Source organism: Gymnoscopelus braueri, assembly GCF_963280865.1.
Source record: "Gymnoscopelus braueri genome assembly, chromosome: 3".
In the NCBI taxonomy this organism is placed as follows: domain Eukaryota; kingdom Metazoa; phylum Chordata; class Actinopteri; order Myctophiformes; family Myctophidae; genus Gymnoscopelus; species Gymnoscopelus braueri.
In genome coordinates this window covers 7852825-7869269 of record NC_137612.1, presented here as the reverse complement: position 1 = coordinate 7869269, position 16445 = coordinate 7852825, and the positions used below count along the sequence as shown (strand labels likewise).

Sequence of the window (16445 nt, the reverse complement as noted above, 5' to 3'; positions counted from 1 at the left end):
CAGATTGAAAGGTATAGTTACGTATTGGTGTTCCAGGTCTAAATGGGTTAAAAATGTGATGTTTTGAAAAGATGACCGTGCAGGGTAACAGAATGGAATTGCACGGTGATGATGTAACTTTGAGTAAAATATTGGCCTATAAATGTACATTGTAAATTGTCTAGCATTCAAAACCAGATATATTTGCAATGCTCTGGAGGCCTCTCAATCTGTAAAAGGTTAAATTAAATGTACATTGATGATAAATATCCTTGTATTTGTTTATAGGGAGGGACTTTAGGTGAGTTAACCAGGGTAGACTTCTTCTTCCAGTCCTGGCATCACAAAACTGCTCAATTTGGGATTATTGAATGTTGGGAGCTGGGCAGAAATGTAGCTGTTCAAACACCTTTTTCCTACATTTAATAGACATGTCTGAAAAACACTGTTCGTGCTAGGTTGGATATTCAAGGCTCATTGTTGTGTATTTTGAATATATCGAGGTTGTTCAAATTAACCCATTCAATTCGGGAACGCATCTCTGTCATTTTAGATTTCTTTGGCTATTCAATATAATAGCAGATCTACAAGCTCATAGCGCGGCACTCGAGATCTGCTAGTTTTGAAAAATCGCATTTAAAGCGAACATTTGTAACTCAAATCTTTGCTTCTGTTGGGTCCCTGGAACAAAATATTTTACAAATATTCGCATTAAGAAATATAAATATTCAAAGATTTGCAAAAATGTTCAAGTTTTTTCAAAAATAGACGATCTACAAGCGCATAGCGCGGCACTCGGTGCCGCGTTATGAGCTTTGTAGATCTGCTATTTTTGAATAGCCAAAGAAATCTTAAAATGGCAGAGATGCGTCCCGCATTGAATGATGTGTTAATGATATGGCCCTAGGTTGTCACCAAGAGATATAGGAAGACATTGAAAAAAGCTTTGAGTTCAAACAGGGTGGAAGAATGAGCACACTTTCATTCTCTGCTCCACTGGCATTATGAAAGAAGGAGATATTATTATTATTGGGCAAGGGCTGCATGGGTGGGGAAGTATGATGAGATACTGAATCACACCCTTGCCTCAGATCATGTCATTGTAGCCCAGAGACATACACATGAATGAATTACTGTTCCTTTCTCTCAACGTGTGCTTTATTGTGTCTTACAGATGACCTACATATATGTATGTTTACAATCTTTAATCCATTAAGACCAGGAACGCATCTGTGTCATTTTAGATTTCTTTGGCTATTAAAAAAAATTGCAGATAAACAAGCTCATAGCGCAACACTCGGTGCTTGTAGATCAGCTTTTTTTTATTTATTTTTAATTTGTGCAAATATTTTAATATATATGTAGTGAACATTTCTAACTCCAATTTGTGCTTCTGGGGGGGGTCCCTGGAACAAAATATTTTAAGATGGGGGTCCGCGGCCAAATACATATCTAAAAATGATTTCTAACAGTATGTTGCTATATCAGTGGGTGAATTGGATTGAATCACTGATTCCATTCAATCCGGGAAAGCATTGGGGGGGGGGGGTACAAGGGGGTCCCAAGCTAAAGTAGTTGATATAGTGTCACAATCATTTTAACCACTTTAACCATCTTTTATACTCGCTATTTTTTAGTTTACGTTGTGAATGAATAAGGCTATTGGTGGGTATGTGATAAATTATCGACCGGCGTTGTTATCCAATCTCAAACACAGCTGCGATTCAGCCCAGGCCATGTGTTAGGCTGGAGGATAACCTCAGGCAATGACGAATGCCCGGGTGATAATCTATATTTATTTTCTGCCTCACCTAGGGTTCAAGAAACTGCAGTTAAAGTATGGAGTGTGTATACAGTATTTCTGTGCGGTGCGCACACACACACACACACAAATCAAAGGCTGTGTGGAATTAAGGTCTCATTGCTTTCATGTCAAACAATTCCGGTTTTCTTCTGCATTAATCTCTTTTGAATGACATGGTTTGCTTGCTCCTAGCCTGGAGCGAAAACAGATGGAGAGACTTCTCAGCTTCCCATAATTCCCACCACTTTCACAATGAAACTGCAGATATTTCAAGAGGAGCAGACGAGACAAGAAAATGCTGGCTTCATAGGACTAGAGGTTCGGGGCTGCAACGCGGCCCTCACACCTACTGATCTGACTGATATGCCCATATATGGAGATCTCTGTATCTGTCAGTCCCCCCACACGTGCACACAAGCAAGCATGAACACACAATCGTTTTTTTTCCAGATATGTTAACCACTTAAGCCCTATATACACAGTACTTCTTCTCGTGCGATGAATAGCAAAAATAGCCTACACACCACAGTACATCATCTACAGCTCACAACCCGGTCTTGCTATTTTTGAAACATTTTGAAGACATTTCAAACTGAATGTTGACTATTTCTGACAATATAATGACCCAAAAAATTGAGATTTTATGTTGCACACATATTGCAACATGTTGCGACATTTTGTGCAACATGTTTAAAAACCCCAGAACTGTCAAGACCCCCCCATCCCAGCGTTGCCAGGTCTGCTTATTATGAATACCCGCCAAGATTCTATTTGAAAATAGCAGGTCTACAAGCTCACAACGCGTCGCGATGCGACGCGTTGTGAGCTTGTAGATCTGCTATTTTCAAATAGCTGGTGTACATGTTTAAAGTGCTCATGTGGCACATAGTCGCTTCTTTTGGGCTTGTTTTCCTAGACCTTCTTGCTTGTTTCTCTCACAGAATCTGACAACACTGCCCCCATCACCCCCCCCCCCCCCCCTGACACTGGTCCAGGAGCACATTACAGTACAATGAATGCACACAGTCCTTAATGAAAAGTTAATTGAATCACTCCCTGGGTTTTATTATGTCAGCTGAGCACAGGTTGAGGTTCAGTTTGCTTGTTCTTGCACTGGCAGTAAAGGCAACCTGCTACAGAGACCACCAGCCTCCTGCAGGAGGAGGATGCTTGAACCCTGAGGCGTCAAACTATGCTTCCTCTCTCCAACAATACACTGTGAAATCAACCCTGACTTCATTTAACCCTGAGAGTGCACACATGGAACAGAATGGACCCTTAGAGTTACAAGTGGAAAAATCGCCACAGAGGATTTTGTGTGTGTGTGTGTGTGTGTGTGTGTGTGTGTGTGTGTGTGTGTGTGTGTGTGTGTGTGTGTGTGTGTGTGTGTGTGTGTGCGTGCTAGGGGTGGGACGATATATCGATATCGCGATATATCGCGATACTTTCTCCCGCGATAACTAATCGATATACTGCCGAAAAATATCGATAATAAAAAAAAATTTAAATTGTGATACGTTGTTTTTTTTTCCTACTCTGTATTTGTGTAATGATGATTTTGAACTGTTTGGTGCTATTTTATGTGTTTATGAATTGAATACAAGGACTATCGTGATATATCGTTGGTGAAATTTCATGCAATATATTGTGATATCGCAATATATCGATATTTTCAGATATCGTGATATATCGTTGGTGAAATTTCTTGCAATATATATTGAATATCGTGATATCGCAATATATCGAATATCGTCGAATATCGTGATATATATTGTTATCGTGGGCCTAATATCGTGATATATATCGTATCGTGAGGTACCCATATCGTCCCACCCCTAGTGCGTGCGTGCCTCTGCTATAAGTGGCATTTACTTATACCTATACAGTACTGAGTGACATGCTTATTGTATCATGAAGACACATGCCACGATTATGTGAACCTTACCTATAATATTTGTGTGGACATAAATAAAATGGTTAAAGTTTGTGTGTGCGTGTGCGTGTGCGTGTGCGTGTGTGTGTGATATCTATGTGATGACGTGTTTGTCACTATGAGCTAATACCTACGTGGTTTGCTGAAAGAGTTTTAACAAGAAACAATCAATGTGTGACTGTGAGCCTGAATATATCAGACCAAAAAGGCAGAAGTTTAAGCTCAGTGGAATGAAACGCTCATGGGTTTCATTAACCCATTAAGGCCAGGGACACATCTGTGAGTCATTTTTTAGATTTCTTTGGCTGCTAAAAAATTGCTATGAGCTTGTATATCTGCTATTTTTGGAGAAATCTTGAAAGTTTGTGCAAATCTTTGAATATGTATACGTTTTAAAGCGAACATTTTTTAACTCCGATCTATGCTTCTGGGGGGGTCCCTGGAACAACCTATTTTGAGATGGGGGGGTCCGCGGCCAAATACATATCATTCTGGGGGTCCTTGACATGAAAAAGTTGGAGCACCACTGATATAGCAACATAAAAGTTTTTTTTTCCAAAAAACGTTTGTAGAACAAAGTTTGTATTCAAAGATTTGCACAAATGTTCACGAAATGTTCACGATTTTTCAAAAAATAGCAGATATACAAGCTCATAGCTATGAGCTTGTAGATCTTGTAGATCTGCTATTTTGAATAGCCCAAAGAAATCTTCAGTCACTGAACACCGATTTCGCTTCAATCTGTGAAATACTGTGGGAAACAACAAGAAAATAAGGGTTTCGAATATCATGGGTTCAACACAACACGAGCAAGAAAATACTAAAGTACCAAAAGAGCAAGGCCTCATGTATTTGCCGCACTCTCTCTCTCCTACACTACAGTAACAAAAGCTCAGGTATACAGCACAATGCGGTGTTGGAGCCAGGGAATGCAGCCAGCCAGTGGAGCGGAGCGAAGCGGGGCAAACTGGCACCCCACCAGTCAAAGCTCAGCACAGAGTGGGTCAGCAGAAAGGAGCCAGCAGCACAAGATGAAGAACAGGCTAATTTAATGAAAACAGGCCATTTGCAAGATAACTAGCTACAGCATGATGCTTATTCTGGTGGTCCAGTGGGTTCATATACTTGTACTGTGTGTACTTGCAAAGTTTACAGATTCAGTTATGCTGCTCACAGAGATTTCTTTGGCTATTCAAAAATAGCAGATATACAAGCTCATAGCGCTGCACCGAGCTTGTAGATCAGCATTTTTTTATTGTGAAAAGTGGTGAAAATCTTCAAGTATTTATGTATTTTTTTAAAGTGAACATCTGTAACTCAAATCTTTGCTTCTGGGGGTCCCTGGAACAAAATGGTTTACAAATTCCACGATTCCAAAATAGCAGATCTACAAGCTTATAGTCCACTACATAGAAAGTTAAATCATCAGTGTTAATGTAACTTTGATTGTTCGAATCTAGACAAAATGGTTACATTTGTACAGGCTCAGAATTAAATCTCTCTCTCTCTCTCTCTCTCTCTCTCTCTCTCTCTCTCTCTCTCTCTCTCTCTCTCTCTCTCTCTCTCTCTCTCTCTCTCTCTCTCTCTCTCTCTCTCTCTCTCTCTCTCTCTCTCTCTCTCTCTCTCTCTCTCTCTCTCTCTCTCTCTCTCTCTCTCCTCTCTCTCTCTCTCTCTCTCTGAACTACAAAGCCAGTTAACTTGTTTATTGATGAACAGAGGAACTCTGAAGCAAGCCGCTTTGCATTTTGCAGTTACTGTACGTGCCGTCCTAATTCTAATTCTAAAGCTGTACAGGCCCGAGAAGCACGCGGTCGGGTTAAAAAGCCGAGTTATATTCTGAATAAAGAATTGGCACTCGACCTTTTTTTACATCTTCGTCATGACCTGGAAATAATATCCCTTTATCCCATTAAGACCTGGAACGCATCTGTGTCACTTTTTGATTTGAGCTGAAAAGCATTATTTTACAATATTCACATTTCAAAAATAGCAGATATACAAAAATAGCAGATATACAAGCTCATAGCGCGGCACCGAGTGCTGTGCTATGAGCTTGTAGATCTGCTATTTTTGAAAATCTTTGAATATATATTCTTTTAAAGCGAACATTTTTAACTCTATTTTTTGCTTCTGAGGGTCTCTGGAACAAAATATTTTGAGATGATGAAAATATATATATAATTTTGGGGGTCCTTGACATGAAAAAGTTTGAGCACCCCTGATATAGAAACATAAGTTTTTTGGATTTAGAAGACATTCTGTAGAATCTGAACCTCAGGTCTTAATGGTTTAATCCAAGTTATATTCTCTGTCACTGTCAAAAATATTACATCATATTATATTCTCTGTCGTGTTCACACATTTTATATACCAGAGGAAGTTCGGCTTCAAACTTGTCATCCACAAGATGATACTCTTTGGTTCCTCATTCGTTCTTCTCTTGGTATGTGTATAGAATGCTCTCTATTGAGATGCTAATGTCCAGTTCTGCCAGCCTGAACAGCATGAATGAGGTGAAACACCATCTCCAAAGGTTTCCTCGGGAGGCCTTGCCTTGGCAGAGAGCCACACGAGTTCCTCAGCAAACTGCTCTGTGCCAATGGGGTGATATTTCAGATGGGTAGAGCCTGCTCCGGTGTTGTTGACTGAGCAATGAACTTCAACAGAAAGGGACCCCAACTTTGTTTGACATCTTGTGAGATCGTGCTTTCTTACTTCAGCAGATCATCTACGACAGTGGTTCTCAACCAGTGGTCCGGGGACCACCAGTGGTCCCTGGGGGGGGGGGGGGGGGTGGGTTCCAGGGGGTCCCCAGCAAAAAGGTGTTAATATATTTTCACCTCTTTATCCATATTGTTTCCATATTATTCAAAAACAGTAGATATACAAGCTCACAGCTTGTAGATCTGCTATTTTTGAACATTTCCCCAAAAAAAATTTAAGTGTTTGAAGAATTTTGTCGAATTTTGATTTTTTTTTTTTTTTACACAAATCTTCTCTTCTGGGGGTCTCTGGCACAAAGCATTTTCGGATGGGGGTCCGCGGGCCAAATGCATATCAATTTAGGGGTCCTTGGCATGAAAAAGGTTGAACAAAAACACTGATCTATAAGATGCCGTCTGACACATTTAGCTCATTGTATTTCCCCGTTTATTTTTTTCCTTGTGAGCGCAAACTTCTGTTAAAAGTCATGCACTGATTGATTACTATCAAAACCAATCTATCATCGCCGGCAGCACTCATAAATACTAAACACAACTTTACAATCTTGTAGTGGCACAATCAATGAGGAAGCAACTGATGGACCCCCTTTCCAACCCCACCCCCGCTTGAATCTATGTACACACATTACCCAAAAAAGCAATAACTCACACCAGGCAGACAGGTGCAATTTCCAAACTGAATCTCATTATGGTTAGATCACTGCCTGCATGCTCACCAGAGACAATCAGCCGAACATGGCCATTGTGTTATATATGAGGCTGTGGATGGCTGGGCAGAGCCCTCGGTTTCTGTCTCTCTCAAAGCCTTCCATGTGTTGCAGCAGCGAACTGAGAATGACAAAGCAGGCTGATTCCTCATGAATTAACATGTTTCCCCATCAACATAAAAAATATCCAGACATGCTCTCTATCATTGCAAAAGCTTTACGTATTAACCCGCTAAGGCCGGGGACGCATCTGTGGGTCATTTTTTAGAGTTCTTTGGCTGTTAAAAAATAGCAGATCTACAAGCTCATAGCGCAGCTAGATCTGCTATTTTTTGAGAAATCTTGAAAGTTTGTGCAAATCTTTGAATATGTATACGTTTTAAAGCGAACATTTTTAACTCTGTCCGATCTACAGTATGCTTCTGGGGGGTCCCTGGAACAACATATTTTGAGATGGTGGTCTGCGGCCAAATACATATCATTCTGGGGGTCCTTGACATGATAAAGTTGGAGCACCGCTGATATAGCAACATAAAATCTTTTTTTCCAAAAAACGTTTGTCGAACATATATTCAAAGATTTGCACAAATGTTCACGACTTAAAAAAAAATAGCAGATCTACAAGCTCATAGCGCGGCACTCGGTGCCGCGCTATGAGCTTGTATATCTGCTATTTTTGAATAGCCCAAAGAAATTCAAAAAATTACACAGATGCGTTCCCGGTCTTAGTGGGCTAAACAAGAGCTCTGGTCTTGTTTGTGGCCGTCTCGGATATAAGCTGAATAATTTATACTTAGTGTAAATAAAGGGCCCCAGTAGAATGAACAGAAAGGGTCACAGTATATAGTGAAGCCGTCAAGCGCCACGGCAGAGGAGAGATGCGAGATAAGGCGAAGGCATTGACGTGCTAAAGACAAGGGATGTGTTAACACATCTCAGCATTGTCCTCTCCGTGACCAGTACATGCCAATGGACACAAGACTGGTGGAATACAGATAAAGGTCAGGCTATAGATGGTAAAAAAAGACAACACGCCTGTTATCAGAGAAGTGCAGTCTATGAAGTCTATACACGCCATTACGAGAAGGAGAGTTGCCAAACGGTCGATCAATCTTGTAAAATCCTGCAGTGGATGTTGACACATTAGGCGGCTTTCCATATACATGGACTTACCTAGCCCCACCCGACACCGCCCACCACAGCGACGGTTTCCACTACAATGAAGTGGGTAGAGTGGTGTGTAAGTGGTACTAAACTGGTGCCTAAAAAGTACCCAGTCTTGGGTAGGTCTGAGCTGGGCTAAGCAGGGCTAAAGCTGTGATAAAGCTGATTGGTCGGCTCACAGCTGTGTCTGTCCACTCAGGTCTCTGTAAAATGTAAACACTACGGTAGCAGTGTTGCCATGTCCACTTATTATAAGCGACATTGGGCTTATTTTTCTGTAAAGTTGCTTGTAAATATTGGTAGTACTTTTACTCCACTACAATTATCTGAAAACGTATTAGTTACTAGCTACTAGTTACTTTTCAGATATAAATGATTACATTATAAAACATACATTAACCACTTAAGCACTATTTTATACCTAGGCTATTTGAAAATAGCCGATCTACAAGCTCACAACGCATCGCATCATTGTAGATCTGCTATTTTCAAACATTTTAGTACTTACTTTTGGTACCTTAAGTACATTTTGATACCAATAGTTTTTGTACTTTTACTCAAGTAATTCCAGACTTTCACTTGTAGAGTGCTTCTACATTGCAGTATTGATACTTTTACTTAAGTAAAACATTTGAGTACTTTTTCCACCACTGCTTGTTTCTAAAATGTAGTTGATTATTTGGGGCTTGTTTCCATATGTTGTTGAAACCAGTGGTTCTTAAACATTTTCATGTGAAGGACCCCCAAATTAATATGTATTTGTCAACATTATATATGTATATATATTTTTTAAATAGCAGATGCACACACTCACAATGCGTAGCATCGCTACGCGTTGTGAGTTTGTAGATCTGCTATTTTCAAATAGCCGTAGATAGTTGCTTCTTTTGGGATTGTTTTCATAGACCTGATTGCTTATTTTTTTCTGCTAAACCTGGCAACAATGAACGTGCGACCATACACGCTAATAATGTTTTTTATATAAGTGATGGCAACGTGTTTAGACACCACACAGGTCTTCCCAACAATAGCGAAGATTAAAGTCAAGGTGAACATGGCCAAATAATAACTTAAGAGCCAAACTAGCTCTGAGGAAGCACGCTAGCATTTAGGCTAACCCTGTAGCCTGAGGCTAAGTTGGTGTGTTAAAGAAAGGGGCGTTGATTTCCTTCGGGAGGGGAGGGGAGGGTGGGGATTTTGCGAGTGGGGACTTTTGTGCAATGGAAACGCAAGACATTTTGAAGCGGTGCGGTGCGGTTCTGGACTGTACTGGACAGTGTCGTGCTTAAGCTGTGATGGAAAAGCGGCTATTGACTCCTCTGAGCATCTGTGGTCTGGTTTGGTCTGGTCTGGACTAGTCATAGGGCGGCTTTCCATATACATGGACTTACCTAGCCCCACCCCACACCGCCCACCACAGCGACGGTTTCCACTACAATGAAGTGGGTAGAGTGGTGTGTAAGTGGTACTAAACTGGTGCCTAAAAAGTACCCAGTCTTGGGTAGGTCTGAGCTGGGCTAAGCGGGGCTAAAGCTGTGATAAAGCTGATTGGTCGGCTCACAGCTGTGTCTGTCCACTCAGGTGTCTGTAAAATGTAAACACTACGGTAGCAGTGTTGCCATGTCCACTTATTATAAGCAACATTGGGCTTATTTTTCTGTAAAGTTGCTTGTAAATATTGGTAGTACTTTTACTCCACTACAATTATCTGAAAACGTATTAGTTACTAGTTACTAGTTACTTTTCAGATATAAATGATTACATTATAAAACATACATTAAGCCCTATTTTATACCTAGGCTATTTGAAAATAGCCGATCTACAAGCTCACAACGCATCGCATCATTGTAGATCTGCTATTTTCAAACATTTTAGTACTTACTTTTGGTACCTTAAGTACATTTTGATACCAATAGTTTTTGTACTTTTACTCAAGTAATTCCAGACTTTCACTTGTAGAGTGCTTCTACATTGCAGTATTGATACTTTTACTTAAGTAAAACATTTGAGTACTTTTTCCACCACTGCTTGTTTCTAAAATGTAGTTGATTATTTGGGGCTTGTTTCATATGTTGTTGAAACCAGTGGTTCTTAAACATTTTCATGTCAAGGACCCCCAAATTAATATGTATTTGTCAACATTATATATGTATATATTTTTTTTAAATAGCAGATGCACACACTCACAATGCGTCGCATCGCTACGCGTTGTGAGTTTGTAGATCTGCTAGTTTCAAATAGCCGTAGATAGTCGCTTCTTTTGGGATTGTTTTCATAGACCTGATTGCTTATTTTTTTCTGCTAAACCTGGCAACAATGAATGTGCGACGATACACGCTAATAATGTTTTTTATATAAGTGATGGCAACGTGTTTAAACACCACACAGGTCTTCCCAACAATAGCGAAGATTAAAGTCAGGGTGAACATGGCCAAATAATAACTTAAGAGCCAAACTAGCTCTGAGGAAGCACGCTAGCATTTAGGCTAACCCTGTAGCCTGAGGCTAAGTTGGTGTGTTAAAGAAAGGGGCGTTGATTTCCTTCGGGAGGGGAGGGGAGGGTGGGGATTTTGCGAGTGGGGACTTTTGTGCAATGGAAACGCAAGACATTTTGAAGCGGTGCGGTGCGGTTCTGGACTGTACTGGACAGTGTCGTGCTTATGCTGTGATGGAAAAGCGGTTTACAGTGCATGTCTGCATGATGACTCAGGGGACCATAAGCCAAAAGCCTCTTCTGAAGAGTGGCATTACTGAAAAACCCTCTGGGAGTGAAAGTTGTAGTAATGGGGGCAGGACCTTGAAACTGAACCCTAGCTCCACTTAGCAACATGGATGCTCACACCACCACCATTTGTCGGAAGAGGAAGTCACAAATTTCCGCTCGTTTCCCTCCACAGAGCAGAGCAAAGTGTCATTTTCGTGGTCTCTTGGTAGCTAATTTGGGCGCCCTGCACTGCTGGAGGTCTCAGAAGTATGCAGCGTTTCCTTTTAAGCCCTGCTTTCAAGTGTTGTTTTTTTTCTCCACGGTGTTTCAACATTATCATTAATCTACTTCTACTGTTATTATGGCTCTGTAATTTAGACAGAATTGCAAAAATGCAGTTGCACACGAGATCAAATGGCACGGCTGAAATTACATCAGTCATAAGGTCATTCTAACCCAATACTGTGATAAACATGGTGAAGACATCTAGGGCAGTGGTTCTCAAACTTTATCATGTCAAGGACCCCCAAAATGTAGTGTATTTGGCCACGGACCCCAATCTCAAAATATTTTGTTACAGGGACCACCAGTAGCAAAGATTTGAGTTTAAAGCGAACAAATGTTCGCTTTAAAAATATATATATATTCAAAGATTTGAAAAAGGTTTCATGATTTTTCAAAAATAGCAGATCTGCTATTTTTGAATAGCCAAACTGTGAAATATGGTTAAAGTGGTTAAAATGATACTATATTAACTAATTTAGCTGGGGACCCCCTGGTACCCCTCCAAGGACCCCTGGGGATCCTCGGACCCCACTTTGAGAACCAAGGATCTAGGGTAATAGATATGTGCAACCACATCCATTGCCTGAAATGCCAAACTTAGGCGTGTGTCCATGCAATGAGGGTGTAGCCTCCACCATAAACCAAAACCGTGTAATGGCGTCTCATGTCAGGGTGGCTATGGCCTTAATAATAATATATATTTGTTTGTTCAGTCTCAGAGAGCAGTGCGAACCGGGATTGACACGTACAACTGTTCTCATATCATAGATGTAACAGAATAAGTTCAATAAAACAGCTCATTCTCCATCCTATGTGCCTCCCTCCTCCATGCACTTCAAAGGTTATTCCGTGCAGAGAGATCATTCTCTCTACCCAGCAACAAAACGTGCAGATTCGAGGAGCCAAAACAGCCTTAAATTCCATTATACAAGTGAAAAGTCAGAATCTAACATACAACTTCAGTCTCATTCTATAATCTCATAGCCCGTGGTTTTCACGAAAGACAAAGAGGAAAAGGAAGTATTAAGTATATTAGACCAGCGGTTCTCAACCAGTGGTCCGGGGACCACCAGTGGTCCTTGAGAGGGTTCCAGGTGGTTCCCAGTCTAAATGATGGAGAGTTGGTAACCAAATGGACCCTTATTAGATCTTTAACTCTTGACCCTTACGGGTCCATTTGGTTTCATTTTACGCTCTCAAGAGTTAAATTGTTTAACATCTGCATCACTTAATTAAATAATTGTTATTTTGATCAACGTTTTGCCTGTTATCTCTCCTATTGGTACCACAGATACAGCATGGAATTGTGGACAAAATATTATCCAACGACAACAAAATGTTCTAAGTCTTGGGTCTGAGAGGCTAAATCTCATCAAATGGTGGTTCCGCGGCTCAAATGCCGAATAAATAATGGACCTTGATATGAAAAGGGTTGAAAACCACTGTATAATAAGGCTATGTATTTGCCTTATATCTTCTCCTTGACATTGATTGACACAGCTGTACCTGTCAAATGAAGGTTAGCCAGACAGTAAAAACTCATGGATGAATGCTCAAGTGTGTCTACTGGAATCATATGTACAAACAGATTAATATTGTGTAGTATATTATGTGTAATGATTCATGATAATAATGGAGACCCAATGGTCATTCTCAGCAGCAGCAGAGACAATGCCCAGAGATCACACAACACAACTGATATCATATTCAATACCCCACCTTTGACTTGAGCCCCATATTCTACTGTAACCACGTATAAACAGACTGTATTATATGTGTAATAATGATTCATAATAATAATAAGGGAGACCCAATGGTCATTGTCAGCAGCAGCAGCAGCGACACAATGCCCAGAGATCACACACAACACGAGACACAACTGATATTATTCCTTTTCACACCCCACCTTTGACTTAAGAGAGTCTCACATTCAGCAATGATCTCTTAATAATCCTACTGAAACTATGTATACAAAACAGATTAGTATTGTGTAGTATATGTGTAATAAATGATTTATGATAATAAGGCAGACCCATTGACCCATCATGGTCATCAGCAGCAGCAGGCAATGCCCAGAGATCACACAACACCAACTGATATATATTCATAAACCCCACCTTTGACTTGAGTCTCATATCCTACTATATGTATAAACAGATTAATAATGTGTTATTGATAATAATAAGGCAGACCCATTGACCCATGGTCATTCTCAGCAGCAGAGACAATGCCCAGAGATCACACACAACACAACACAGCTGATATATATATTCATAAACCCCACCTTTGACTTGAGTCTCATATTCAGCAATGATCTCTTTATCCTTCTTGCATTTTGTAGATGACATTGTTCCAGACCCTGAGGAGTCTCTCTGCTTTGAGAGAGGGGTGATGATCCTCTGTTATAGTTGCAACGTTTTACCCTTTTTTTCCTCTCTTTTCTTTAAATGTCTGATCATGAAACAAATCCTCTGGCAGACAGACAGCAGTATAGATATAGGCCTGTTATTATTCCTTCTCTTCGACAGTTTTATTCAATAGAACCATTCACAGAAACAACAGTAGTAGTAGTCTTTCCACCTGCATTGTTTTCTGCTCTTTTCTTGCAGACTACTACTCTACTCTTTACGATAGAGGAGGGTCGTAGGTTCGGTTCGATATCCAAACTCAAAAAGCTTCTTCTGCAGGAAAAAAACGAGCTCAAAAACCTAGAACATTGCGAACAACGGTGACGGTTTAAAGAAGACTGTCTGCAGCCATTATTCCAGTTGGTCTTTTCTCCTTTCACCCTGTGCGTCCAAATGTAACGAGGGCGGCTCTCTCTCTCTCTCTCTCTCTCTCTGCTTGCTACGGACGGACCATGCATTCACAGCCTCTATAGAGGAGGACTGAACTGAACACTGAAACATAGCGCTGCAGGGAAACAGGAATTGAAACCCAGCGTTGCCAGATTGTGTGAGAGAATTAAGCAACCAGACCGGTAACGGTCAGGTGGGCAACAAAACCATCTGGCCACCAGGGATATAACTGGGCACCAAAACCATCTGGGCACTAGGGACATGTGGGGCACCTGGTCAACTGGGCACTAGGGACATGTGGGCACCTGCTCAACTGGGCACTAGGGACATGTGGGCACCTGGTCAAATGGGCACTGCTAGGGACATGTGGGCACCTGGTCAACTGGGCACTAGGGACAACTGGGCACCAAAACCATCTGGGCACTAGGGACATGTTGGCACCTGGTCAACTGGGCACTAGGGACAACTGGGCACCAAAACCATCTGGGCACTAGGGACATGTGGGCACCTGGACGAGTGGGCACTTAGGAAAACAAGCCCAAAAGAAGCGGCCACATGTCTAGCCTACGGTACTTTAAACATCGGCTATTTTAAAATAGCAGATCAACAAGCCCACACCGTGACACGATGCGACGTGCTCTGAGCTTGTAGATCTGCTGTTTTTTTTTTTTTATCTTTAAGAAAATGTGAATAATTTGGAATTTTTTTTGTAACATTTTAACAATACAAATCTTGTATGGGTCCCTGGCATAAAATGTTTTCAGATGTGGGGTCTGTGGACAAATACATATTAATTTGGGGGTCCTTGACATGAGAATGTTTGAGAGCCACATGGTTTAAACAACATTCAGGAAACAAGCCCAAATAAGCAACTACACTTTAGACAAATTCGCTTATAATAAGCAGACATGGCAACACTGATTGAAAGGAACATCACGTGAAGGAAGGCCTGGACACTTCGTCGCGCGACGGTGTGGCGCGCCAAAAACAAGCGATCTACAAGCTCACGATGCCTCGCGATGCGACGCGTCGTGCGCTTGTAGATCGGCTGTTTTCTCACAGTCTCCTCCCTTTGTCAGTCCCCGTTGGATGGGGGCCCCCCACCACCCCAAATCCCCGCCCAACACACACACACACACACACACACACACACACACACACACACACACACACACACACACACACACACACACACACACACACACACACACACACACACACACACACACACACACACACACACACACACACACACACACACACACTTAAATTTGATCATTTATGAGGTGTCTCTCACTCAGAGAGCCCCTTTGTTTTATATTATAAAAATGTAGATGGAGCTCTTTTATATGATCTACATGGCTGGCTAATCGTGGCTATTCACAGAAAGAAAACAGCATGAGCCATGCATTAATTTACGACTATAGGCTGAATCATAAGGTTACTTATTTAAAAGTATAAATCTGGCTTCATTAAGTAGGCTAATTGTTTAATTGGTTCTTGATTAACTGGTTTTCCACATGCACAATAAAGTGTTGGTCTGGACTCTGTTATAATTTATCTCATTGACAAGCCATGTAACCTATACAACACCTATCTTTTTTGCTTTAGGAAGAAACACAACTGTGCAGCAACCTTCTCTGAAGTGTATTAATCAAACCCAGTTCCATGGTGCAGTACACCAGGAATAACTTATGTAGCCTACATTAAATGTAAGAACATTTTTCTTCACGCTTTTTATACTTAGGTTAGGTTGTATATAGACCTAAGCTACTTACAATTGCTGTATTTGCAAAACGGGTATATGGGCCGATTCAAATGCGTCAGATTAGAATTTTCCTCAAATAAGGAAGCATTCACATCTCTTCCTTTGCAAATATCAACATTGCAGTGTGTTGTTTATTTTGGAAGGAAATGACAGCATGCAATATAAACTGACTAAGTTCAGTAGTACTATGCTTTATTTATTGTATTTGTGCCATGGAGTAAATTGCCAATTTACAAATGTAAAATGTGTCACAGTATTCAGAAGGCCATTGGTTCTCAAAGTGGGGTCTGGGGACCCCCAGGGGTCCTTGAGAGGGTTCCAGGGGGTCCCCAGCTAAATGAGGGATAGTTAGGAATCAAATGGACCCTTGTGGGTCTGTAACTCAGAGAGTGTACAAATGGAACCAAATGGACCCTTACGGGTCCATTTGGTTCCCTTACCCTTACGGGTCCATTTGATCCCATTTGTACACTCTCAGAGTTAAATTAACATTGATTTTACAATATAAATTGGGGTCCCAGAGATTAAAAAAAGACCATTAAATGAGGGTCCGTAGCCTAATGCATGTTTAACTGGGGGT

General features: G+C 41.0%; 1 protein-coding gene across 1 annotated transcript in view; it reads right to left on the bottom strand.

Moving 5' to 3' along the window:
* Positions 1-14110, bottom strand: part of srgap3 (SLIT-ROBO Rho GTPase activating protein 3) — a gene marked incomplete at its 3' end in the record, with an annotated part of 151414 nt that extends 137304 nt beyond the window's left edge. The window contains exon 1 of the mRNA XM_080423383.1: positions 13584-14110. Coding sequence (XP_080279509.1) covers positions 13584-13647 — 64 coding nt within the window. The 5' untranslated portion in view covers positions 13648-14110. The remainder of the gene's footprint in view (positions 1-13583) is intronic.
* Between the last annotated feature and the right edge of the window lie 2335 nt (positions 14111-16445).